The following is a 27,214-nucleotide window of genomic DNA, read 5'->3' on the forward strand; positions in this document are numbered from 1 at the left end:
CTGTACAGCTGCTTCTTCCAGGTTTTCTATAGAGGATAGGGTAATTTTACCACAGCATATTATGTAAAGTACACCTAACTCCATACTGGCACAATATCTGGTATACAATATTTACCAGATGTTATACAGACATTCCTGAATCAGTTCCAAACATAGCTGTGGTGTTTGGCATTTTGTGCATGTGCAATAATCTGTGACCGCTGAAAGATTGGCAGCAGACTGTCAGTCGTGGAATACTGCCATTTTGGGTTGGTCATGGCCATCGTTTTAAGGGCGTGACAAGGCCAGGAACATTTTCTGGCGGCTTTGTTGGATCTGCGGGGGCTGGCTTGCACAACCCTATAGACCATTCAGCCACCCAATGGTGGCACAGACACAGGTTAGCTATTTGTGTTTAACCTCTATATATTTAGAAGATGTGAATTTACTTAGTTATACCTGTTGGTTTAATGGGAAAAAAGAGTTTATTGCATCCAGAAATTAACTATTGTATAGTGTTCATTCTCATGCTAGTAGTACCAAAGGTGCTTATTATAAAGCATTGCAGTGCTAAATAGTTTGCTTACTAGTCATAGTAAGTTCCACAGACCTTTTATACTCTTTATGTAAAAATGTATTGAGCATTTTGAACAAAATCCGAATCCATTATTAATTGCAGTCTAGCAGTAGCTATGGCCCAGATGTATGTATCGAAGCTTGGAGAGCGATTTTTTTTTTTTTTAATTTGAAGAGAATGAAACAATCCATTCCTAACTGTCTTTTTACAAGTAGTGCTTGAAAATAATGGCAGGAGCTGATAAGTTGGTATTTCATCTCTACACTTTTTTTTATTTCTCTGCACTTTTATAAATCTAGACCTTTTACATCCATAGATGAAAATCTCTGCATACAATTTAAAAAGACCAATGGCGGTATGTCACAAAAAAAAAATGCCTGACTCAATGGCCAGCAAAGATCAGCTATCCTTCAAAACAGGGAAGTTAAGCATTTTAAAAATGCATGATTCTCCAGTCTGAATTTTTAAATCTGTTTTAATATTCCCGATCACCTGACCTGGCCGTTAGACACTGACAGCGGCACTTAGAAAAGGTTGTAGCTCTTTGCCTTTCCTGCTCACTCTGGAGACCCTTGACTTCACCACCCTCTTTACATCCAAAATTAAATTCATCCATCAGGATATTGCATCCTAAGAGAGATTGCATCCTCATCATTTCCTCATCTGATTTTGCATCATTCCACTCCACATTTTTCTCATCCATATTGGCAGCTGTAATTTCCTCATCCCATTCCACCCAACCCAAACCACACATTCAGTACCGGTCCTGCTGTTTCTGTCTCGGCAATATTTGTTGGATCACACACTTTCTTACCCTGGAAGTCACTAAGGGGCCCCTATATAATTCAATACACCTGTTATCGGGGTTAGCCACAAATATTAAGTATCACTGGAATGTATGTAGGAGGGACGGAAGCAGAAATTTCTGTTCCCTGCTGCCATCCCTCCTGCATCGTCACTGGCCGCAGCCTCCATAGGTTTCTATGGGGGATGCGAAGCTGCCTGATGTATCAACATGGGGTAGCAGTGCTTCACATCCCTGGGCTACTGCCATTCTGAGATGGCAGTAGCCTATTTTTGGAGCCCTGCCCCTGCATGGGGGCATGATACAACCAACTGATAGGATCGCATTTTGCAATACGTTCCTGGGCAGTAATATTCCGGCCAGATGGCATTGTAAATGCGATCCTTGATAAATGGGCCCCTAAGACCCAGTTATTGGTCATCTCTAAACTGGACTTCTTCAGCCTTCTATTTTCAAACCTCTCTGTCTACCTCATCTCTCCACTTACAATCTGTCTTCAATTACTATTTCTGTCTAACCCTCCTCTTTTAAAACACAATTCAAACTCCTCACGCAGTTGCAATGCCATTAACCAATTCTCTGTTTACTTTTCGGTCCTCCTATCCTATAATACTCCAGCTCATCCACTTTGCTCCACAAATGAATGCTGCCTCTCCTAATGGATTATTATTTCCCAATCTTAACTTCAAGATTTTCCCAGGCAAACTAAAACCAAATCTAATAACCCCACAATTTTTTTTTTTTTAGAATAGTTGCAAACTGATCTTTGTTTTCCATGTAAGCTGTTTTGCCTAAACTGTTAATAACATGCTTGTCCTATATGTATTGATACATCCAACCTCTCCTGGATAATCCCGAATGAACAATCTGACTTGCTGTTTAATCGGATTCCTCTACTAATTGCGTTGCCTCCTATATTTTCACTCTACTTAGTGTTATTATGGTATCTTATCAGCTGCTTCCCTTAATTGTTATTTCTATCTGTGTATAAGAACTTAAGTCTTTTCTTAGCTGGTGGAAATTGCAACAAGTATAAAAGCATACCAGCATTAAGATGCAATTCTGGGGCTGCTAGACGTTCTAGTATGAACTAGCTTATTTTCAGTTTTAAATGCACAGTATTTATTGTGTAGTTCATTGAATTTCTTGTTTGTTAAGGGTTAATAATGGTTAACTTTTTAGATTATTTTTACATGTATTATGCTATGTAATTTGTGTTAATGTCGCTAGCTTCCTGTCTTGGTGAATATGATATTTGTTAATGTTGCTAGTTGTAATAATGTTACCAGTTGACTGTCTTTGGTCAGGCTAGACCAGGGGTAGCCAACTCCAGTCCTCGAGAGCTACCAACAGTTCACATTTCCATGTCTCCTCACAGAATCACAAGTGAAGTATTTAGCTCCACCTGTGGGTCTTTTAAAATGTGTTAGTTAGTAATGAGTGCACCTGTGTACCTGGGAGGTGAGCTGGAAAACGTGAACTGTTGGTAGCTCTCGAGGACTGGAGTTGGCTACCCCTGGGCTAGACCATCACACCAGTACTACTTTTTCATACTTTTTCCATGTGAATAAATGTCAGTGGTGCCACTCGCATCTAAAAGTTGTAGAACACAGCAAAAACAGACTTACTGTACAATGTGAAAGTGCATAAAAATTTTTTATGTTGCCTATGCACGGTGGGTTGTGGTCTGCCGATGCGATGCATGCTCCGACGTACGGTCCAAAAAGTATGTGCTGCAGGTGCTTTTTGAACTAGATTGCATCGTATTTAGTTCATAATGCAGGCTGCATTAGTACATCGGATGCGTTTTGAACTAGATGAGATGTAGTTCAAAACTCACGGTTCGCATCACAATGCATTTTGTCTTTATCCATTATCCTTTTGCACTTGAGAATGAGCTCTTAAATTAATGTAGTCAGTCTAACCTATTGTCTGTGATTTTATGCTTTGCTCCAAGTACAGTTACTAATGAAATCAGGATGTACAGTTCTATCCTTTATCATGTTTTCTGTAAACAAAGAAAAGTTTCCCCTTGTCTTTTTGAAAGCTGTCATCCGGTGCTCTGTCTAGTGCAATTCAAGTCTTAAAATTGTATATATTACAGTTTTCTTATTTTGGAAAGCCTCAGTGTTTGAAAGATAAGCTTCTTAAACCCGATTACAACAGCAGAATGTTTCCATCTGGTTCAATACTTTAAGCTGGCCCCACATGGCCAGTACAACAGCTCAGTGTAAGCCCTGGGTGACGGAAAGAGTGTCCAGTTTGGCCACACACACATGATCATGCTAGATCACGTCTGGTGTCACCGGAGATGTCAACATGTACAGGCTTGTAGAGGACATCTGGTGATAACTTACAGTATACCTTGATCTTTATTATTTGAAGACAAACAAGCACCCAAAAATTTTGGGAAGCATTCTGTTTTCCCCACAGCCTTTAGAAACTATTTGCTTAAAATTCCACTTGCAAATGCTTGTAGGATCCTGATAAGTTACAGCAAAATGGAACTTATTTAGCTATTTCTAGAGGTATATCTAGGTTAATTTATCTTGAGGTGGGGCCAAGATTAATTTTCCGTATGCATGTTCTTGTAAGGACATCTTGACAAAAAAAAGAAATGTACTTTTTTTTTTTTTTTTTTTGCAAGTCATGCTTTCATTTTGCTTAACCCTTTGAGTACCAACATCTGAGATGTGCAAATATCTACTAAAAATGGCAGTGTCGCAAACGTGCGTGTGTGTGTATATGTATGTATATGTGTGTTTATATGTATGTATATCTCTATCTGAGTTAGTTTGTTGCAGTGAGTGCTGGCCCCCTGTGTTTGTGTGTGTGTGTATACACACACACACGGCCCATAACTCCTTGCAACAAACTATCTCACCTTGACATTCAAATAATCAAATAAATAATGGGGTTTTAGTTCATGAATTGATCAATGCATTTAAGCTTGCAGCCCATCGCCAAGGGACCCCATTTCACTGCAAGTCCTACACTAACAACTGGTTTTCTTAGGAACCTGGCTACCGCTTACACATCATAGCTAAAATGAACCATAAGGTAGTTGGCAGTTGGGCTTTAACCCAAGAAAAAAACACATTTAATTGATTATTTGAATGTTAAGATTATTTGAATGTTAAGTTGAGTTAGTTTGTTGTAGTGAGTGCTGGGCCCCCTGTGTTTGTAATTACTAGAGTGTGTGGTCACAGGCCACGGCACCCCAGCCTGGGAAGTGGGTGCTGATGTGTGATGAGATAGACATATCTATATATATTTCATCGCACCATGGCGCTCTTCACACTGTCATAAGGGGCACCGCCCCCTTAACACGTGGACCTCTTTATTGCGTGAAATATCGGTTGTATTATATGGTGGATTTTTTTGTATAACTACTTTAGATAGGTGACATATTTTAGATTAAAAGGGCATGTGATTGAAGAGGGTGTAGCCTATTCCGTCGGTATGAACAGTACTTAGGGCGGGATGTATTAATATTCATCACCGTCCTTCGCCACGCCCCCACCGCGATGCCAGCGTATATGTACTAACCTATGCGGCTGGTGGTGCGGTGACGGAGGGTCTCCGTCACCTCGCAGCTGCCTTCTGCTCCCCTGCAGCCGGGAAAGCTCAGTGTGGCTGTCCCTGGCGCCGCCCCCCCCCCCCTGCAGCCGGAAGGACATCTGGCTGCGTTGCTAGTGGGAGGAAGGGCTTACCTTCCGGAGTCCAGGAGGACCTGCAAGAAGGTAAGCTGGAGGGAGGGGAAGAGGGGGTCGGCGAGGCGGCAGGCAGCGAAAAGAAGCCCATAGGCTTCTATAGGGTATCGCCACCCAAAGGTGGCGATACCCTACTATGTGGTATCGGTGCGGACGGGTTTTAAAATATAGGGAAATGGGGGTTTTACCGCATTTTCAGCTTAATGCATCTCGCCCTTGGAGTAAGATGTACAGAATGGAATTATGAAGGAACGGTGTAGTAGTGGGGGGTGTGCATGGGTGGCGGAGTGGCTCGTGAAGGGGTACTTCAGTTGTGTGCAGCTTATGTGCAGTGTGGCTGTGGGAGAGGTGTGTGTGTGTGTGTGTGTGTGTGCGCGCAAGTGTTCTGCAGGTGGGGGAGCTGCGGGTGCGGTGGGTGGGATAGGGCTGTGTGGGAGGGTAGTGTAGGTGCTGGAGGGGCGAGTGCGGCAGGCAGCATGTAAATGGGTGACAAGCAGCAGCACCCTAGGGGCACCCCCTCCCCTGGCACCGGCAGGCCTCTACACTAACATGCAGACCCAGGTCACCCCCAGTCTGGGAGTAGGGCAGTGGGAGTGCTGTAGGCAGCCTCGGGGCCATGTTATATAGAAGTGAAACTTCCCACTTTGGACTTATAGACATCGTGTCCCGCACCCTGGTGGATGGAGGGTCGCACGTAAGCAGCAGCATCGCGAGGTGTGACTGTCTTTGGGGGGAAGCATTTGTCCTGTGCTCGGTTATACTGTATGCGGGCTCGCCCCTAATACTACTGTTATTGGAAGTAATGATATTATATTGGAACTTTTGTTATCTTTTACTATATATTTAGCCAGAACTGAGTGTACGTATGTTATATATATATATATATATATATATATATAGAGAGAGAGAGAGAAAAAGTGGAGTTTCAGAGGGCGCTGAGATGGTGAAATGACTTTCATTCACATCATTTAATATATAAAATGAATAAAAATATCACATAAAAAACACCTATCAAGGTGTAACAATGTACATATAATATTTCAAGTACATAAAGGATTGTAGTGGTATCTCTGGTGGATTGGTAAGTTCAGTCTGAAGCAAGAGGCCCAACGCGTTTCGTCATGAAAATGACTTCCTCAGGGGCAACAGTACAATCAATATAACTGTGTATATCCAATTGTAATAACCAGACACGTATTTCCAATAAGATCCAGAAAATGGGGCATCCAAAAACAACGCACAACACTGTTTTTCTTCAAATAAATCTTGTATAGGTTCAGCAGTGTGAGAACCCTCCAAATTTAGAGTTCAGAGGGAAGGTGCTCACTGCATAACTCCACAACAGAGTCTCGAGTCCAGCTTTTCCCAAAAAGGAAATTTAAGGTGTGGCTGATTAGCAGCACCTGTGTCTTTCTGTTAAATCTGTGATCAGAACAGAGGGTAATGGCTCCTGATGGTGAAGTAGCTGCCCAGGAGAGAGACTGGGGTTGCGGTCTATGGTAGGGCCATTGGAAGCTGTGAGGCATATATATGGTGAACTGTGCTGCTGTCACCTGTATGCTGCTGTACTGTAACCATGTGAATATACTGGAATGCTGTTGCCTACTACAAATAAAGACTCGGAGTGCATGTGCGTCAAGTGTATGTGTTTCCTTGTATAACTTTTTTTATTTGTGAATGACATTGAACATTTTTTTTTGTACATAATTTATCCGTTTATCCTCTAATGCACTATTAACTTTTCAACGTAGTCCCCATCCATTTCCTCCTATGTGCACCAACGCTTGAAGAGTCGAGCAAACCTTTACTAAAGCTGGTGGTTGAACGGCAGCTTTCACCTCATAGTATGAGTTGAAGTGTTGACCCTTAAGGTGCTCTTTCATATTTTGGAAGAGTGTTGCAGCGCCTGCAGTTCAAGGAGGTTCTTTCACACCTGTCTTACAGCCCCGGCCTTGCGCCCTGTGATTTTCACCTCTTCCAAAAGATGAAAGAGCACCTTAAGGGTTAACACTTAAACTCTGACGACAAGGTGAAAGCTGCAGTTTAATCCTGGTGTGGACAACAACCATATAAGTATCTCTATCTATTCTATATAATCCAGTAGAGAGAAGAGACGCACTTTTTTTATTTATTTAATCATGATATATATAGGTGCTGAGTCCCATATAGAATTAAATTATTTATGGCCGGAGTGGGACAAGCTGTGTACGTAGCTCCCATAGCATGTGCACTGTGGATTTTCATTTAATTATGCATTTAGTGATTTTTGTTGGACATTTGCATTTTTTTCTCAATACAAAAAAAATATTTTTTAATGTGCTGGTCCTCCTTCATTCCTTGCTGCGTATGTGGACAGGATGATACGTCTTTCTAATGTTGCTTTCACACTGCAGAAACAGGTAAAGACCCGGTATTTGTAAACGGGACTTAAAAAATGTTTGCGCCATAAAGACCCTTTCACACTGCGTGTTGTAAACGGTGTATTACTGGTCAATTACCATTTTTGTACTTTTCACATTGAACCCCTTGTGGAAGGTACAAAAACGGTAATTCACCAGTAATATACCACCCATTTCCTGGCACCTGGTCTGAAACCCCCCCCCCCCCCCCCCCCCCCTGTCCCCTGGTACCTGGCAGCTGGTACCCCAGCTCCCCCCCAGGTACCTGGCAGCTGGTACCCCCTCCCCTGGTACAGAGCAGCGTTTCTCCGCGCTGTCCTCATCTTCACTGCAATACTGTGTGTGGGCACAGGGCTAGGTAGGCATAGTCCAGCGGCATGCCAGGGTCGGAGTTGCTAGTTGGCATGTGCCCGGCTGATGCATGGTGGTGGAGGCTGTAGCAGGTGTGGGCTGGCTGTGCAGTTTGTAGCGGGGTTGCCCGCACTGGGTATCCAGGCAGCGGGTCCCTGCGGCAGATGAATATACTGATTCAGACCCATTTACTCTGCACAAATAACGGGTCTGAACCATGTAGGAGCCTTCTTTTTACCTGTTTTGCATTACCGGTTTTCTTGAACCGATAATTTAAAACTGGTGCTTTCACACTGCAGCTCTATTTTAACGGGCTGAAAATCAGCAATATATCGTTTTAGAGATGCAGTGTGAAAGTGGTATAATGTACGCACTAACCTTTTTAGATATATAAACAGAAAATGTATTGGTCACTTGTAATGGAGACATTGCATGCACGGAAACATTTATGGGCCTGCTCTTTATCTGCATATAAAGGCTTTCCTTCAGTTTGACATGCTGTTACCTGGTATTTGTGAGTATGCCTGAGCAGTAGGAGGTCTCCCATGCTGACAATATTTCATAATTGAAAAGCATTTCACAATTAGTCTTTCCTGTGTCTGTTTCCCATATCTTTAATGCAATGTATTGTTAACATAAAGTATTTGTGTTGCTGGTGGGTTATTTTTCTATATTTTATTCTTATATTTTTTATAATTAGTTTGGCTTAAATAGTAACAAAAGGAGAACTACAGGAATATTTCAGCTCCTTTCTATCACTAAATAGGATCTGAACAAAAAGGGCTGAATAAGGAACCCCTTACAGATGTCATGCAGTTTAGTATAACAGGGCTTTCGTTGATTCTGTCACATGCTTGTTTCCATTTTTGTTGCAGAAGTTGGGCATTACACAGATTCTGCTGGGCCAATTAATTATTGTATTGGTCTTTGTAATTGGGTTTCAGTCTATAAATAAAGGTCTCTTATCCTTTTTATACATTTTTCGGTACTTGCTTCCTAGAACAGCACCCACTAAGCTATTTGCTTTGTCGGGTATTTTGCGTTGGGAAATCACATCGTATAGGCTATTGTAGTGCAGTGCAATGCGTTTTTTACATGTAATATTAGGTATACAATCATATTATTGTATGTCATAAAATTCGGTTTTTCGCACCCCCCCCCCCCTAATAACACACCACCCCAAAGCGTGGCGAGCGCAGTGGTACGCATCCTACGACTTTTTCATACCCCCCCTATCCATGTCTGCATGGAGTTGATTTTATGTAGTGTGGCGAGCGCAGCGGAATACATGTAAAGTTATCCACGGGGCTCGCTGCGCTGGCCACACTATTTAAAATCAACTCCACGCCGACGTGAATAGTGGGGGTATGAAAACGTTGAGTATGCGTACTGCTGCGCTCGCCACGCTTCTGGGTGGCGTGGATAGTGGGGGGTGCGTAAAACATCATTGTATGTCATACAATCATATCATTGTATAGCTAATGTAATGTCATCGCACACCCTATAAAATCGCATGTGATGCAATTTTGCGGGAGATGCGATCCCCTGGAGCTCACAGAGCAGTGAATAAATGACAATTAAAAAAAATCGTATCTCATCGCACGCCACTAAAATGACCCATGCGATTTCCCTACGTTTGCGTACGTAGAAAATCTGGGCGCCGTTCTAGGAAACAAGTACCCATTTTTCTTTGGTGGTGCCTATGTGTGAAGGGAAAGGTTATCGAAGTGGGAATTCAATACAGCACCATGAGCTTGGAGTACCTCTGGAATAGAAGGAAGAAAACAAAGTTAGCGGTCAGTCCTATTCCCCATGCGGGGTGTGGAACATTACATCGACAGTCAATAGATTGACTAATATTGACTATTGGTCGACAGGTTTTAAGCAGTCATTGACACAAGCAGACGGTTGAACTGAAAATGGTCGACACACAAGGGCAACATGGGTTATTCACTTTTTGGGAGGGGGGGGGGGTGTAAGTGTACTTTGCCTCCACCCATGGCTTGCTGTGCTTGTCATGATTCAGGCACGGTAACTCGCTGCTCTCAGCACACGATTATAAGCTAATGTTATGCCCACTTGGATAGTTAAGATCATGTTTGAACAAAAAAAAAAATTTCAAAACTCCTTTCAGGTTTTTTGGAATGTGGACACTAATTCCGGTCTACCTCTTTTATGTCGACCTATTGCCTATCAACCCAATAATGGTCCACATAAGTACTGGCCAATCAACCGCATCCCAGTGTGTGAAGTGCCCTAGCCGCAGAGTGTAAACCTTAGCAATATCGCACCCCTCGCAGCCCCTTTTTGTGCTTGACTCTCAAACTTTTAACAGCTTTAGGGGGGGTTCAAAAGAAACATCTGAGTCAGTGGTACTGTAAGTGCTGGCACCTGTGATGGTTTTATTGGTTAATAGAATTGACCCCATAGTTTCCCATAAAGTGTGTGCATCCATGCAACCAGGCAAAGTTTAACTACACCGCACTGCATTAAGTTCACAGTAGAAACATAGAATTTGATGGCAGATAAGAACCACTTGGCCCATCTAGTGTACCCTTGATATATTTGAAAGTTTCTATCATGCCCCCCCTTTCCCTTCTCTGCTCTAAAGTATTACATACATATTAAGATATTTTAGTCTCTCCTGGTACGTTTTGTGAGGCATGCCATGCACCATTTTAGTTTCCCTTCTTTGTACAGTCTCTAATGTATTTATATCCTTCTGGAGGAAGGAAGTAGCTGTTCACTTTTACTATTGGTTCTGTTTACTGAAATTCTGCAAGATCCTTTTGGGTTAATTCAGTTGTTGCTCAGTTTGGGTGCGAATATCTTGAGTACCCATTATTTCTGTTAGTTTTCAGCCGTATTTGTTTAGGAGACACTTACATTTCAATTCTATTTGGACTATGTCGTTAAAATCTAATTGAAATGGACTCTGACTCGCACCGTGTGTAAAGGGCATTAATCATATTGAAGTGATTCAATTAAGAAGTTGTATGTATGTTTTTATTTTAGAAATGTGAATGGTAAAACTGACTAATGGTGTGTACACACGGTAGATATGCTGTGTTATGCAAGTCCCGATACGATCAGATCGGGACGCGCATAGCACGGCATGCATGCAGTGGCACATATTTGACTATATAGTGCAGATCTGCATTATATAGTCTTGCCTGCCCTCTCTATTTTACCACCGACTTTCACTCACGCGGGAGTGCGCATCGCTTGCAAGCCCTAAAGCATACAATCACCATGAGATATGGCTTCCGATGTTCACTATATCTGCAACATCGGAAGCCATATGTCACCGTGTGTACACACTATTAGCTTGCAGAATATGCTTTACCTAAAGCAAGGTGATATTTTAGAGGTGTGAAATTTGAAGACTTAAGTTCACGGAGTACAGGTACTGTAGTTGTCTGAAGTTGTGGAGAAGTTATTTTACTACAGGTTTCGCCTACACTGTTAACAACGTTTTTACAGGTTCTTCCATATGGAATGAAGGTTGACATTTGAGTTTATTTTACTTGCTAAACAGAGACTATGTTGAACATCTATGCCTGTGCAGGCAAAAGGGCATGAGTGGGAAAGCAGAGTTTAATTTTTTTTGGTCATTCGTGCATTGCATTTGGAGGGATTGATAAACTATTACACAGTGAAATTACTGCATTTTGGCATGTGTGTCCTGGAGTCCAACAATGCATTTAAATCTTTTTAGTGATTTTAAGAATTTTCTGCATAATATGGGGACCTAATTATGGTGACTAGTTAAAGAAAAATATTGTACCCTTAGCAACCAGACTTAGGGCCATATTCCCTAAACATCAAATAAAATAGTGATAGTCAGCCAATCAGCTCCTGGCTGACATTTTTCAAACACAGTCTGTGACATGGCAGGTATTCGCTGATTGGCTGTTTATCACTCTCCATTTTATCACTTTTGAAGTTTAGAGAATCTAGCCCTTTGTTCTTTTATTTTCAGTAGAATAATTGGTACTTGTGTATTATCTGGGTGCCTGATTTTTTAATCTTATGTCATTGTACAACCAAAAATCGGTCGCCTCGCATGCGATCAGATATGTATGCGTCCTCTGACCTTTTCATACCCCCACTATCCACACCGGCGTGGAGTTGAATTTACATAGTGTGGCGAGCGCAGCGAGCCACCGAGCCTGAAGCTTGGCGAGCACACGCGCATTGCTTCACATGTATTCCGCATCCCCTTGTAGGGCTCGCCACGCTTCGGGCTCGGTGGCTCACTGCGCTCACCACACTATATAAAATCAACTCCACGCCAACGTAGATAGTGGGGGTATGAAAAGGTCGGAGGACAAATCCCATGTAGTCGTTTGGGTAGCCCTTGTGATAGTGACGGGAGAGTGCAGCACTCATAGGACTTGATATAATGAGATATCCCACTGGGACATCTCTAACTAAAACCTCTTTTACACTATAACCATTCTACATCTTGTATGTGTGTTCCTTCAAATGAAAACTAATAGCACTTTAGAAATGGTCTTTAAAATAATCACTTACATCGGTAAAATAGATCACTGCAATGTTTCAGTGCCTTTTATTTAGCAGCATTTTCATCAGGACAAAGATGTATACAAAAAGTTCTTACCTTAAGTACAAAACACCCCTGTGTTCACTTCCGGATCGGGACCCGTCCATGCGGCAACTGGGCAATGACTTCATCATCTGTCGCCTAGCTGTGTGCTCCCCGTCTCCATAGTTACAGATGCTAACGTCTATCAAACATAATATAGCGAATATATAAGTTCTGCATTTGTTAGCTGTGTCATGTGAAATATATCAGACATGACACCAATAGACAAGATATTACAATTTAATTAATAAAAATGGATAACATACAAAATAAAAATACACAAAATATTATGCATGCATGCAGAAACAATTTAAAACATGTACATCAATAAAGTGCTGTTTAAAAATGGCATATATTTATCAGGTCCCGGTTGATTGCTCAATTATGCGCATATATAGAACAGGTGTAAGTGTCCTGAATAATATGGGTGGAATTCCCAGCGCTGTATTGGGGGACAACAATGGGGGGATCAGTGGATTTTTTTTGTAAGTCCTCCCAACATGGAATTGTAATCCACAGTAAAGTTCCTTAAAAGCTCCTTAGCAGAAAAGTTGAATACGGAGTAGGCACTTTATTATTACCTTTAGTTGGTACGGACCACAGTGATAAGGCTCATTATTGTAACTTGTGGGGCTCTCGGCAGGTCCCAGTCGGGGTACGTGGGTGCACTTATCCGTCACACGCCTGCAGTGTTGGTTGGTGTGGAGCGGCTACACCGGCCAGCAAGCCAGGTGTGAGCCACTGAACACTGCGGCGGGCGGAAACATCCTCTCTGTGGGGTCTCGTGCACGTTGCTGCCGTACGCCGACGGGATGGCAGGTGAGCTGTGTCTTGTCTGAAATGACACTCCGTATCTGCGCTGGTGAGATCTGGCGGGGACCGGGGTGTGAAGAGTTGTCGAAGCTCACACTGGGTGAAAGGTTCTCCGGGTCTTCGGTCTCAACCAGCAGCAGGAATTCCTTTTCCTATTTTCCTTTTCCTATTTTTCTTTTCTATTAATTAAATTGTAATATCTTGTGTGCAAAAGGCGCCTACTGGTACTTTTCTTTACCTCGCTATTTCTGAGGGCGGGATCCCTCTCCCAGAGGGCAGCCACTTGCACACAGCACCCAAGCACTTGCCCCTAGCGCTCAAGGTACATTGTTCTTTTGACACCTATAGATAAAGCCATACAATGCAAAATACGAAGTTATACAGTCATCACTAGTCATTTCGAACATATTACAATATAATTGGAATATGTTCAAAGAATGCTGATATGTTACACTGTGTATTTATATAGCGGCAAGTATATTTTATGAGTTGAAAAGTGCTCCTACTTATTTTCGATACAATTGTATCAATCCAAAATTGTAATTTAGACCTCGTGGTGAAAGAGTGACTAGTTGCATATCCATTGTGTCTCTAGCCTTAGGAAAGTGGTTCTCAACCTCGGCCCTAGGGTGACCAACTCATCCCTTTAATCCAGGACACACATTAATTACACAGGTTCTGTGGCAATTTAAAACCAGGTGAAATGGAGGTTTGAGGTGTTGCAGTTTAAAACCAGGTGAAAGCCAGCCACAGAACCTGTGTAATTAATGTGTCCCGGATTAAAGGGATGAGTTGGTCACCCTATTCGGCCCTCAGGACCCCCCCAACAGTATACGTTTTCCAGGTCACCCGGCAGGTGCACTCATTACTCACTGACACAAAAAATCAGCAGAAGGAACGAAGTATTTCACTTGTGATTTTGTGTGGAGACCTGGAAAACATGCACTGTGTGGGGGGTCCTGAGGACCAAGGTTGAGAACCACCACTGCCTTAGGAGCTTAGCTTCTCTATCTGCACCGAAAGCGAAGGGGGGATACAATCAATATTAAGATAATAGTGTTCATTCTAGCACCCTCTATATTTGAAAACCCATGCAGTTCCTCCTCCTTGCCTGGGGTGTCGCTGTCTGCTATAGTGTTTCTAGCACAGTGTGGTCTGTATATCAGCACTGATATGCAAACCAGACCTGTGCTAGAAACACCACAGCAGACAGCGACGCCCCAGACAGGGAAGAGGAACTGCATGGGTTTTCAAATATGGCGGGTGCTAGAATGAACACTAGAAAATGAATGGATGCAATGAGAAAATGGCGAGGTACTGTTTGGTCACTTTTTGTTTGGAGGAAAGGGCTAATAGAATAGATGAGCAATTCACTGTCATGCGCTCACAAAATGTATTCTCAGTTTATCAATATCCGTTTTGCCACATGGTCAAATCAATTGGTAAACAACAAAACAGGATTTACATGCAATTCCGTGTTTAATATGTAAAGTTATTCCTCTACACAGATGCTGAAAAGTATCTCCTGCAATTAAGAATTGGCATGTGGTACATTCACATCTAAAACACCCATTGTCTGGTTGTGTAAAGAAATAGGTGGTACGATCTGTGGTGTCTGTTATAGCATTTTCAACAAGTATATCGCAGAGACTACTCCCACCCTTATAACAAGACATTAACCGTGTATTTTGCAACTGGAGTTCAGGATCATATTAAACTGTCATTTGGCAGGATTATAAGTATACACCCCGGGTATAAAAGGGATGACATTGGATTTATCTGATTGTTTGAAATTCAATTTTGGTGTGGCTGATATTGATGAAACACATTCTCTTCCAGGCCACAAATATAAAGTAACACCCCCTCTGCGGTGATTTATTTGCCATATGACAGTATATACTGACTTCAATGGAATTGTGGGACAACATCTTTTGCAGATTATGATACCATAGTTACTTCATGATATCAGTTACTTGTATGTTATGTTTCAGTTAATTGAGAACGGTATACAGCCACAGTTACTAACTTTACAATTGTGTTTAATATATTTTGACCCTATTTCCCTCTCCCCTGCAGATGATGAAATTTGCCTGGGATAATTATAAACGATATGCATGGGGATTAAACGAGCTGAAACCTGTACAAAAGCAAGGGCATTCAAGTAATTTATTTGGTAAGTATCGTCCACTACATTTACATTACTTTATGGACTATGATAATTTTGGTATAATCTAAATATGTACTTCACTAGGGCCAGTGCCACATGAACACAGTCCATATGGAAATCTTTGGCAATTTACACCATTTGGACATTTCTTTTGCAGAATGTAAAGTTTTAGATGTAAGTGTATATACATGTGCCAGGTGTGTGTGTGTGTGTGTGTGTGTGTGTATAAAACTTATTTTATTTTTTACTAATATATTATACCTTTTAATCTGAGACGCCTAGGATTTCCACAGGTTTCTGCGACATGTAGACTTAAATTTAGCCAGCCATTGAACTGAACCTGCGGAAACTCATGTATTTCCTAGACTAAAGGGATATTGGACCTAATTCAGACTTGACCGCTGGGCAAATTTGTTTTCAAAATGCGCAAAACCATGTGCAGTGCAGGTGAGGCAAATGTAACCTGTGCAGAGATTTATATTTATGTAGGGTCTGTTCAAACTGAAATCTAAACTGCAGTTTCTTACCATGGCTGCTACAAAGTCACTCATCCACTCACTTTTCATTTGCATTTTGAACTACTATAATATCCTCTGATCTGGCCTCCCAGGCAAACGCCTCTCTCCCCTCTAATCTATCCTCAATGCTGATTCCTGGCTCATCTACCTCTCCAAACGTACTACATCCTTGTCACCTCCCCTACGAGTACTTCACTGGCTCCCATTTTCCCTTTTGAGCCTATTTGATCTACTCCCACCCAATGTTCCCTCTGATTTTACGAAGGCTGTGTGTGGCAAAAGATTTTGGCTGTGCAACTTTGGAAGGAGATTTGCATTTGTGTTAACTTTACTTCAAAATGATATTAAACATGTAAACATTCAAAACACTGCACACAATGTAGTTATTGGTTGAAACACACAATAATTGAGTCCACAACTGCAAAAAGGGACCACTGCTGCTTTGTGCGCTCTGTCTGTGCGCACGCTCGTCGAGTTGTGTGCGCGCGCACAGCTTAGAGGGAACACTGCTCCTGCCCTCTTCGCTCCACCAATACATACCAATTCTTCTGCAAATGTTTATTTACTTCCAATTCTGATTCTAAAAATTTTAGCCATGGTGCTCCCATGGAATTCTCTACCTCTCCCTATACTATTTTCCACCTCTCTACAATCCTTTTAAATAGGCTAAGATGCCCTTCATCAAACCAAGACATTTCTCGTCACTGCTATATTCTCACTTGTACCCCATCCATGTCACCCCTGTCTGTCCCTCCTTCCCTTATAAGCAGGACCCTCTTCCATCATGTGCTTTAATTCTGTTAAACCATTGTGTACTCGACAATCCTTGTGGAACATCACCTAACCCTGTTTTTATGCCACCCTGGTGACTGTTTAGGTGTCCTGTAACCTAATGCAGAATTGTTTATACGCCATGTACTTTTACTACATTGTGTAACCCTTGAGTCACCGTTTCAAGGAATAACCCTGTTTATCAAATGTACACTATATACGGTACTTGTTTCCTAGCACGGCCACACCGATTTCCACATAAAGTGTGGCGAGTGCAGCGAGCCACCGAGCCCGAAGCGTGCCGAGCGTACGCGTATAACTTCACAGGTATACGCGTCCCCTCGCAGGGCTCGCTGCGCTCACCACGATTCGGGCTCGCTGCGCTCGCCACACTTTATATTCTCAACTCCACGCCGACGTGGATAGTAGGGGAATGAAAAGGTCGGAGGACGCGCACCGTCGCCCCTCGCGGGCTCGTCACGCTTCGGGTTCGCGTCAATCGTGGGGTGACGACGGGGCCATATATAATGTGAAATGGGTCATATTGGCCCATTTCTCATTGTTTCCTATGTGATATGGACTAAATCAAGTCCATCTCATTTTGTGCCATTATAATGGCACAAGACCGACGCGATGCTCCCGAGTTCAATGTAAAAAATTATTTTAACATTGAAGCCTATGGAAAAATCGCGGGCGTCGGGGGCAATGATAATGGTTGCGACCGACGCGATGCCTGCGATTTCGCCTTTGCCGGCAAAATGGACCGGATTTCGAAGGAAATCTGGTCCATCGCGGGCATCGTGTACCTTAACTTTAAGGTACACGATGCCCGCGATTGTGGCCGTGCTAGGAAACAAGTACCCTATATACTTAGATATATGGATATCCATCTATAGATAGATCTCATAATCAAGGAAGTGCAATATGGTGAGATGATGGAAATCCATAATTCACTCATTTCAACATAAAAGTGATCAGTAATGTGAATTTGCTGGGTCGATGGTTCCTATTTTTAGAAATAATCAAAATGGCACATGTTGGGAGCTACTTGATAGGAGAAGTGTGTGTGTGTGTGTGTGGCTTAAAATGGTTCTGTCATGTTTAGACCAACTGAAATGCTCTTTAGTTTGTAGGAGTAATAAGTTGAGCTAGATCCACCTATATCCTTGTGACATTTGGGAACTTATTTTTAGTATCTGAATGAAGGCCTCTCCCATTGTTATGAAATGTGTTTATTTTTAGAATAGCATTGCATGATTCAAAATGCTTGCTTGTTGTCACAGGCGGAGTGTTGTGGGATTTATTGTGTCTTGTTTAATTAGCGAAGTTAATTGTGTTCTTATTTATAAAAAAAAATGTTGTGACTTGGGTCTGTGTCTTCAGCCTCAGGCATGGCTAGCTGTTTAGGCTGACACCGGAGTAAAGGCTACAGATCTTACCCTCTTCTCCTGCAGGGTTGATACTGCTGTGTGACTCTTGCAGTCACACAACTGTATTAATTTATTTTTTAACCGTTTCTTATAGTACAGCAAATTCTGTTGTGCTTTACAATTGGAAACCGTGATACAACTGGGTATTTACAGACAGTCAAAAAGGTAGGAGCGCCCTGCGCGCAAGCTTGCAATCTATAGAAGTATCCAGGAAGTTGTTGACTGTCAGGCAGGTACTGCCAAGTCTGCTGCTGTTGGTGAGGAGGAGGGGACACAGGGATTGTGCATCCTTGTGCTTTACTTCATGGCTTCTATAGACTTCTATAGATTGTAAGCTTGCGAGCAGGGCCCTCCTACCTTTTGACTGTCTGTAAATACCCTGTTTGTTGTATCACTGTCTCCTTTTGTAAAGTGCAACAGAATATACTGCGCTATATAAGAAACTGTAAATAAATAAATAAATTAATGGTGCTTTTCACGTTATGCCTATTACTTTGGTCAGGTTTACCTTCTGCTAGTGGCTAAACCTGATCAATGGGTATATTGAATGCCTTTCCACAAACTTTATCATCATTATACTGAGAAAGTGGTTTTTTTTTTTATAGTCTTAAACGGGCAGCTCTAAAAGCGATCATATCACCAGATCTGAAAGCTTTATTCTTTATGAGCTCTTGACAATAACTGTGCCCCCTACTGGCTGATGGTGGTGTGAGGGGTTGAGGTATAAGTGTGTTGAGTGGATGTGATCAATACCAGTACATGTTTGTTTTCCTTCTGCATTCTCATAAGGTGTGTGTGTGTGTGTTTGTGTGTGCTCAAATCACGATGTCCTAAATAAAGGGAATGCCATTTATTGTTCCAGATGATTGTTTCATAGCTTGTGCTTGGCAAGCCACAATGCATTTTTAAAGTAGATTGTGGACAGGATGAAACATTTGTTCTAGATTTACACTAGGCGACATGCAAGCGATTAGATGTTTATGAACAATGAAGTGCATACACACTGAGCAAACTTGCAAAATATATAGTCAGTGGCCACATTGATTGCTATGAGTATCCTCACACTGAGTTGCATGAACAGATGGCAGGCTGTGTCTAGTGACCCACGGAAGTGAGCATCGCTATCACATTATTGTACACACAGAACAATTTTTTTCTAGGGTGTACCTGGCTTTATAGTTTTGGGTTTTTTTTGTGTGTGAAAGAAACTGCTACAATGAAGGTAGTTTTTCTTAATTTTGATTCAACTAAACCTGGTTTAATGCTGGTTTCTTATACTGCTTTCATATTGCAAACCTTCTTTAGACACGGTATTGTATATGTTTCTCAAAACGGGTTTGAGACTGTTAAACACCATTCACATTGCTAGTTCTAAATGTTATATAACAATTTTAGTACCATTTATGTACCTTTCAGTTTCAACCCGTTTCACCCATAGAAAGCCATACACTCCCGCAAATCAGGGCAAGGGTCCGGGTGTAATCCCTGGGGAAGTGCAGCAGCAGATCCTGTGCGCCCCTCTCCTGCCTGGTGTCCTGAGCCAGCTGCTGGCAGGGAGATATGGGATCCTACACTGACCGTGCCTGCAGCAGGCTCCCAGTAAATCCCCTTGAGTCAGCGATGAGCTGCAGGGGGGGCACACTTCAGTCTCCCCAGTGCCACATAGCGTGGGGTCCCTTCAGCGAATGGGTAGTGAGTGGTGGGGTCCCCTGTGTCAGATGGGAACTAGTTCTCATCCGCCGTGGGGATCACGTTGCTCACGTCCCATTCACCGTAGGGACCCCGCTGCCTCCATAGCGATGCATGGACACCCCCTGCCTGGAATACCGTGCCGGCTGTCCATGTACCAGGGAAGGGGAGGGGGGGGGGGGCCTGCTTTGGTCCAGGAAGGGGGGGGGGGGATTGGACTGCGCTGCCCAGTTACCAGGGGAGGGACAGGCCAACATTGGTCAAGGGGGGGGGGGGGGGGGGTGTTTGATCGCACTGCCCAGGTATCGGGGGGAGGGGATGACACACCAGTGTTGGGTACTAAATACCGGTTCAGAACCATTCACACTGCAAAAATAAAGGGTTTGAACCGTATAAGATCCTTCTTTATAACCATTTTGAATTACTGGGTTTTTTGAACTGGTCATTTAAAACTGGCGCTTTCACACTGCAGCTATAACCGTTTTGAAACGGTTTAAAATCTGCAAAATACTGTGTGATGGGGTATTCGCTTCTTATATCCTATCCATCCAGGCTGCTTGCAGCTTACAAATAAAAAAAAGATGTTTGGACCAGTCCTGCAAGCTTATGAATAATAGTTGCTAGTTTGGCAGACAATACAGAATATTTTAAACAGAGGGTACACTGGGCATGCTACATGGCTTTCCATTTTTAATATCAATGTCAAACCTCAGTTGTGTAATGGAGCATTGGAGTGCTAGTAAAGTTTATTGTAGATATGAAAGTTTAGTGATCAAAGTGACCAAGAGTTTTGTAGGATCCATCCAAGGCAGGAAGGATAGCCCTGTACTTCATAGAGTACAAGGAGGTGAAGGCCATAAACATAATAGCTAGAAAATGTCAGAAGTACATTGATCAGTGACTTGGAGTAGTTCAAAATGTCTTATTGCAGACAATAAGCCCCCCCCCCACCCCACCCCACCCCCCCAAGAAATAAATAGAAATCCAACATTTTTATGGATCATGAACAGACCACAGAGAGAGCATTGGACTCTTTCACTCCTAGCTGGTAGGGGGGGGGGGGGGGAGCAGCAGCATAGTCAGGATCACACACATGTTTAGGAAGCTATCTGACCGTTATGCACCTTGCCCCTAAAACAAGCACTTAGGACAGGGGTTCCCAAACTGTGCGCCGTGGCTCCCTGGGGTGCCTCGGGACACATGCAGGGGTGCCCTGGGTTGGTAGTCCAGGACCAACTCAAATTATTAATGGTTAATTATTTATAAGCAAAACCAGTGCTGGTGGCTGCCAATCATAAAATGTGTACAAACAGAAGCAATTCCTGCCCTTTTCCCTATAACTGACCCTAAGAATCGCATATAAACCAATCTAATTAAAATAATTTTGGCCTAGGGGTGCCGCAAAAAAAATTCTTATACTTTAGGGTGCCGTGATTAAAAAAGATTGGGAACCCCTGACTTAGGACCTTGTGGGTTAGTACTCTGCTTACTGCAGATGCTGGCAGTCATTGTACCAACGTTACTGCTGAACGTTGGCAAATTTGTGTTGATTACACAAAACAAATATCACCTGGCAATGAAATGGAAATACTGCAGGTGCTGATGAAATCCCAGAGGGTGCCCATGGGTGTTTACACATGTACTCTAGTTTCTAGTATAATTGTGAGGGCTGTGTACACTTATTTTTTTATAGGTGGTTGTGACCTAGCAGTACAACTAGATCTTACACTAGATGTCTTTTTTGAATAGACATGTTAAACCCTAAGTTACAGATAGTCAAGTATGATTTTGTAAATCAAAGAACATGGTAAAAAAAAGTAGTGTTGGTTCTAGCACCCTGCATCTTTCGAAACCCATGCAGTTCCTTTTCCCTGCCTGTGGAGTTTTCTCTGCTGTGGTGTTTCTAGCATATCAGTGCTGAAATATAGACCATCCTGTGCTAGAAACACCACAGCAGAATGCAGAACAGGTAGATGAGAGGAGCTGCATGGGTTTAGGAAAGATACAGCGTATTAAAATGCACAAAGGAAAGTGTAGCTTGAGGTATGAATTCAATACTTAGGCTGGTATTAAAGTACCATGGGTGAAAGAGGTATTTTCAGGCTTTAACTACAGAGCTATTCAATTATATTCCTTTTTTCCACCATTTAAAGTAGTGTTTTAATAAGCATTAACAGGTCAACAGGCGATAATATGCAGAATGTATAGTTTGGATTTGTGTGTTAACAGGGTCGTGGCACCCATTAACCTACTGGTTATTGGGGAGGCAGGTGAAAAAATTCTGGAACCTACTGGATTCGGTGCTCATTGTGGCATAAGTTATCCAGTGTCAATAAACTGTGGCTAATTGAATCCCAGCCTTTTGCTGGGTACACATGGGCAGATCTTTCCACAGATCAAATAATCTGAACATATGTTCTCCATACACAGTCCGATCCTTCTGGTTCGCCTCATAACTGTTTGGGTGCACTTACATATGGCCGCTCAGTTGACCTGTCATTCCCTGACTGCTACTGTGCGCGTGTACAGGTGTATCACCCAAACAAACAGCAAGAAGCACTGATCTATCGGGCACCAGCTGCGTTGCAAAGCCGAGGCAATTTGTTTACATATTGGTACACACTGGCAGATGTTCCTTTGATATATCAGCCAGTGTGTACCTAGCATTAGTCTTGCTGATATAGTTTGATACACTGTTATGATTTGAATACTATGTTATGATTTCCAACTAATGTCTTGTAATGGATCAACATTGTTACAAATCTGTATGTAACAACGTTGATCCATTCTGTATGTTCTTTTGAGTTTGAGTAAGTTATTCTATAAAATGTGAAACCGTTTCTGTCTGATTTTAATTAGCTGCGAAATGCTTAACGCAGGTTAACTTTGCGTGCCATGCAGTTGACCCTTTTTCATGCCTGTTAATGAGTGGTTTTCATTGCGTGCTGTATTTTCCATTGAAATTATACTACCACACCATAAAGTGATCTAATTAGTTGTGAATGTTAAATGATCCCAGTTTTCTGTTTGCATTGTAGGAGTATGTGTGCAATATAAAAATCATCTTTGTCATTTGTAATCAAAATAAAGTAGTATACTTGATCTTTTCACCTTGCTCTTTGTCCCTATTGCTGCCACTGTATATGAATTGCATACCATTAATGGGTCATCATTTATATTTTTTTAACTTGGTTATAAAATGTGGTGTTCTTTATGTTTAATAGCTGTAAATGGCTTTTTGTTTTCCAGTACACATCCAAACAAATCCCCTATGTTAGCAGTTTGCCTTACCCTTCTAGAGTAGTGACTGACATGCCAACGCTGCAGCTGCACAACCATGTAGATGGTAAAAAAAAATTACACCAGCACCCACAGCTTGCTAGCTAAGCCACCCTAGTAACTTGTCACTTATATAATAAGCATACCTTTGCCACTATACACAGGGTGACATTTACTAAACCTTAATATTTACATTTATTGTTCTAAGCTCCAGAATGTGATGCATTCCAGTCTTGGTCCTATTGAATAACTTGTTGGCATTACATAGAAGCCCATGGGCTTCTTTTTGCTATTTTCCCCCCTAAGAGGGATCCAATCTGATTCCTCCCATCACCACCCACAGCTCTGCACATGTGCAGAGTAACTTCTGGTTCCTAAATATGGAAGTCCTTCTGTCTCATTGGGAGTGCTTTCCTTTGCACAGGTTTTGGTACACACCTGCATTATTTATGCAAATAAGTGTTGCACTGTACTGCGTTGTGAATGCGATGCTTAGTACATCCCATCCATATTATTTTTGAGTTTTATATTAATCCATAGAGAAATGCCATCTGCAGATACTAAATGGCAATTTAACATTTCATATGAGATCTTTCCTCCGATGGTCAGACAGTGATCTGTCCTGTGGATATTTACACTAGCTCTCTTGTTTTAACGGAAGTCCTGTATTGCCAGCTTAAATCTCTGCACTGTTTAAGTATGCCCCACCTGCAGTGCAGCATGGTTTTGAAAAGGTACACTTATTTTTTGTGTTCCCAACTCTGAGTTAGCCCCAATAGCTGTTTCTATAGCTTCTAAACTTTCAGTTTGTAATATCACTTTAGGTGTAATATGTACATTCAAGTTTAAGACCTTACACTTCTGATTATTCAATTTATATCAAGCATGAAGTTTCTCCATTTGCTACTGTACATCTTTATTTGGAAGTTATAAAGTTGTCATTACACCGACCTCTGAATTTGGACTGCTAAAAGCCCGACAGATGGGCAGCAGCTATTTTCCCTCATGGGGGTCCATGACCTCCATAGAGGGAGAATAAAATAGGTGGCAAGGGGCTTCATTGCACTCACCTCGCTGTCTGAGTCCCTCAGTCGGGATTCTGACGTCGGGCTAATGACTATTGGAATCCCAATTGTCGGTGTTTATTAATATTCCTTGATAAGGTCAGGTGTAGGATGCATTAAGGTGTATAGAAAAAACAAGAATAGCAGCGCTGTACAATAATAACTATTTGAATAGCAAGTGAATTCAATTTGTTAAAAAAATAACAATTTATTGGCACATATAAAAATTAATGGTCCGGATATTAATGATCCGGGTATGGGTAAAAAGCATATATAAAAAAACAATTGATAAAAGTTAGGTGTGGTGGATTACCAACAATAGAACCAAGGTGACCTTGATAAAGCTGACAGAGGTCAGCGAAACGCGTAGGTGCTGTGGTGCTGAGTGGAATTTACTTTCTTTATCCATACACTGGACTTCGCTACCTGCTTACTTCTCTGGACCTGAGTTCACAATCCTGGAAAGAACCTATTTGCAATTGGGACATCCTTCACCGCATACATCGTTGAGGTAACTTCAAGCGTGGATAATCTTCATCCTAATCCAAAAAGGCTTCCAAACCTCCAGCGGCTTCGACTATTAAGGAACTCCCATTGGTTCACCAAGGACCTTTATCCAAAGGACTCATACCGAATCCAGAGCAGGTTCTATTGTTGGTAATCCACCACACCTAACTTTTATCAATTGTTTTTTATATATGCTTTTTACCCATACCCGGATCATTAATATCCGGACCATTAATTTTTATATGTGCCAATAAATTGTTATTTTTTCAACAAATTGAATTCACTTGCTATTCAAATAGTTATTATTGTACAGCGCTGCTATTCTTGTTTTTTCTGTGTTTTTATAAGGGAGCTGACTACCCCCTTTTCAGCAGCTGCTTAGTTATTGAGGAGGCAGCCGGTGCCAAGCGCTCCTAAATCAACTTTGGTTGAAAAACTTCTTTGCATTATGGTGTATGGCTGGCCAATGAGCACTGATATGCGCTCCCGCATCATCACTGTCCACCGCCTATCATCGGATGTGTAACAGGGTGGATGGCTTTCCATAGCGCCTGCTATGAAAAGCTGTCTACCCCTGCGAAAATTGCTTGATGTGCAGAAATTGCTCAGTGTGTATGCACTGAGGTTTTCAGATCAGCAATTTTCCACATCATCGCTGTGCATACATGCTGCCCAGTGTGCATGCACCTTTTTTAATGTTTCTACTTCTAAAGCTTTCAAACATGTTCAGTTTGCTTATGTCCCTTTAAGTAATGCTTCTAGAAACAGATTAGAGTAGGTGTTGGTATATTAGGTTGATAATGTCTAAGGCAGGGGGGGCTAATTCTATTCTCAAGATCTACCAACAGTTAATGTTTTTCAGGCAACATATCGATCTATAGTAGGAACAAATGCAGCATGTTTGCAAATGTGACTGTTATGACTACAGCGGGGCACCAGGTACGGGCTTTGGAAAACGTGAACAGTTGTTAGATTTTAAAGACTATGTTGGCCACCCCTGGTCTAAGTCAACACCAAAAGGTCTACACACACAAGTTTTTCAGCAACAAAAGGTAGACACATGAAAAGGTCAATGTGGGTTTTCATATTTTTTGGTGTCAATGTCGACACTTGAGCAGGTGGACCCCTGATTAGTGTAGAGCAGGGGTGGCCAAACCTGTCCTCCAGATCCACCAACAGTTCATGTTTTCAGGCAACCTGTGGATCTATAGCAGGAATTGAATGCAGCATGTTTGAAAATGTGACAGTTAGTAATGACTACAGCTGTGCAGCAGCTAGGTGATTTGGAAAGCATGGAGCGTTGGTAGATCTTGAGGACCGGTTTGCCCACCCCAGGTGTAGTGTCCTCGCATGGCTATCTTTACTCGCCACTTCATCCGAGTCAACGTGGATGGTAAGATATAGTAGTCCATCAATTTGAAGAAAAAAAAAATGCCACAACTCATGTCGACCATAGCCATGTTGACCTTTTGGCTTGCTTTAACCTTATGATCATGTTAATTTATTAAAGGTTGACCTAGACGTTGTTGACCTGCCATCCAGATACCAATATGTCTTTTTAGTATTCTTTAATCTGCTTAGTGCAGTTAAATATCTATCAAACACTGTTTCTCTATTGCCCTTTCGTTACTTCTATATTGATGGTTAAAAATGGCAAATGTAAAGATTTATATACCGCACACTTTCTATATCAAACTAAACTGTACTACATTTTTCCCAATCCTTTATGATGGATTCTCTTCATTTGCCCTCTAGTGGTAGGGTTGGTTATATTAAAAATACATTGAACATATAAATACATTTTTTTGTTTTTTCCTTTGACCAGCAATTTTTATGCTTCTAACACACATTTTGGGTACAAATGTTTGTGTGGTGAATGTTACATCTTCTTTTAAATAATATTGTATGGGATGTTTCCAGCATTTTTACACCATTGATGCGGAAACTCTCATTCTCTGTATGCAATTGGATTAAACTTCTAAAATGTATAAATGTTTCATGAAATGTAAATATTATAGTGAAAAGTAAATGCAAAAATCAAATACACAATTAATATAATTACAAACCAGAGGTATCCCTTTTATAGAAAAACAATGTTTGGTACTTGTTTCCTAGCAGGGCGCCCATCACATTGTATACCATAAGACTAAATAAGGCATACGAAGTAAAGTCCCTGTGCACTGGGTCCAACTTGTCCTTAGGACAAGTCCAAACAGTTTGCCTGGCAGCTCCCTGGGAGGCTGCTTACGATTTGGCAAATTATACATGCAATAAATCGCATGGGGAGCTGGCGGGGTCCCTCTGCGGCACTGGTCAGCGGGCCCGGCAGATGGGAACTGAGTGAGTAGCGCTATTTGCCGGGCAGCGGCACGAAAGCGATGCTGAATTTGAAAACACTGGCCGGAAGCTGATTGGTTGCGATTCATCCAATCAGGGTACGGCCAGTGTTTTAAAGTTCAGCATCGCTTCCTGCACCACCGCCCCGGCAATAGCACTATTCACTCAGTTCCCATTCGCAGGACCCGCTGGCTAGCGCCGCAAGG

At 42.0% G+C, this 27,214-nt stretch overlaps 1 protein-coding gene across 1 annotated transcript in view; it reads left to right on the forward strand.

Moving 5' to 3' along the window:
* Positions 1-27,214, forward strand: part of MAN1A1 (mannosidase alpha class 1A member 1) — a 238,586-nt gene that overhangs the window by 52,907 nt on the left and 158,465 nt on the right. The window contains exon 2 of the mRNA XM_083176799.1: positions 15,323-15,419. Within this exon, the coding sequence (XP_083032925.1) occupies positions 15,323-15,419 (97 nt within the window). The remainder of the gene's footprint in view (positions 1-15,322; positions 15,420-27,214) is intronic.

The sequence above is a fragment of the Crinia signifera genome, chromosome 3 (genome assembly GCF_055691185.1).
Source record: "Crinia signifera chromosome 3, ASM5569118v1, whole genome shotgun sequence".
Lineage (NCBI taxonomy): Eukaryota > Metazoa > Chordata > Amphibia > Anura > Myobatrachidae > Crinia > Crinia signifera.